Source organism: Cynoglossus semilaevis, chromosome 8 (genome assembly GCF_000523025.1).
Source record: "Cynoglossus semilaevis isolate Cse_v1.0 chromosome 8, Cse_v1.0, whole genome shotgun sequence".
Lineage (NCBI taxonomy): Eukaryota > Metazoa > Chordata > Actinopteri > Pleuronectiformes > Cynoglossidae > Cynoglossus > Cynoglossus semilaevis.
In genome coordinates this window covers 29612486-29613131 of record NC_024314.1, presented here as the reverse complement: position 1 = coordinate 29613131, position 646 = coordinate 29612486, and the positions used below count along the sequence as shown (strand labels likewise).

The 646-nt window shown below is 52.6% G+C and overlaps 1 protein-coding gene across 1 annotated transcript in view; it reads right to left on the bottom strand.

Annotated features, from left to right (window-relative positions):
- Window positions 1–438, bottom strand: part of ano2b (anoctamin 2b) — a 21645-nt gene extending 21207 nt beyond the window's left edge. Inside the window, exon 1 of the mRNA XM_017034166.2 lies at window positions 108–438. Coding sequence (XP_016889655.1) covers window positions 108–140 — 33 coding nt within the window. The 5' untranslated portion in view covers window positions 141–438. The remainder of the gene's footprint in view (window positions 1–107) is intronic.
- Between the last annotated feature and the right edge of the window lie 208 nt (window positions 439–646).

Genomic DNA, 646 nt, shown 5'->3' with positions numbered 1-646 from the left:
TCATCATCACCATCATCATCATCATCTTCATCATCACACTGCCACCCACACACAGATGGAGTACCTCCAGGTGAATACTACTCAGTACCATGGACTTCAGTACTTACTGGAATCTTGTCCTCGCTCCTGGAGCTCTGCATCCTGTGGTGGAGCTGCACGGTGACACACAGGTGGAGCAGAAGAAACAAAAGTGTCAGAAGTTCATCTAAAAACAGGCCGTCCTCCTCCTCCACCTCCTCCACCTCCTCATAGTCCGGTCCAGGTGACAGTGGAGGTCAGTGTGAGGAGCTCCTCCTCCTCTGACTCCAGCTTCATGGTCCACTGACGGAGGCAGAGGAGCTGCTCCGCTCTCACTCGCTCGCTCTCCTACAGCCCTACAGCAACAGCCTCTCTCTCTCTCTCTCTCTCTCTCCTACAGCCCTACAGCAGCAGCCTCTCTCTCTCTCTCTCCACAGTGTGATGCTCGCTGTGATGCTCGCTCACCACCTCCTCTGTTGGCAGAGCTCACCACACTGTAAAAAATGTCTGCACTTTTCAACCACTGAGCTGCGCTCTGACTGCCTGCTTCAACCAGTGGTTACTAACCAGTGGTTACTAACCAGTGATTACTAACCAGTGGTTAATAACCAGTGGGTACTAAACTGGG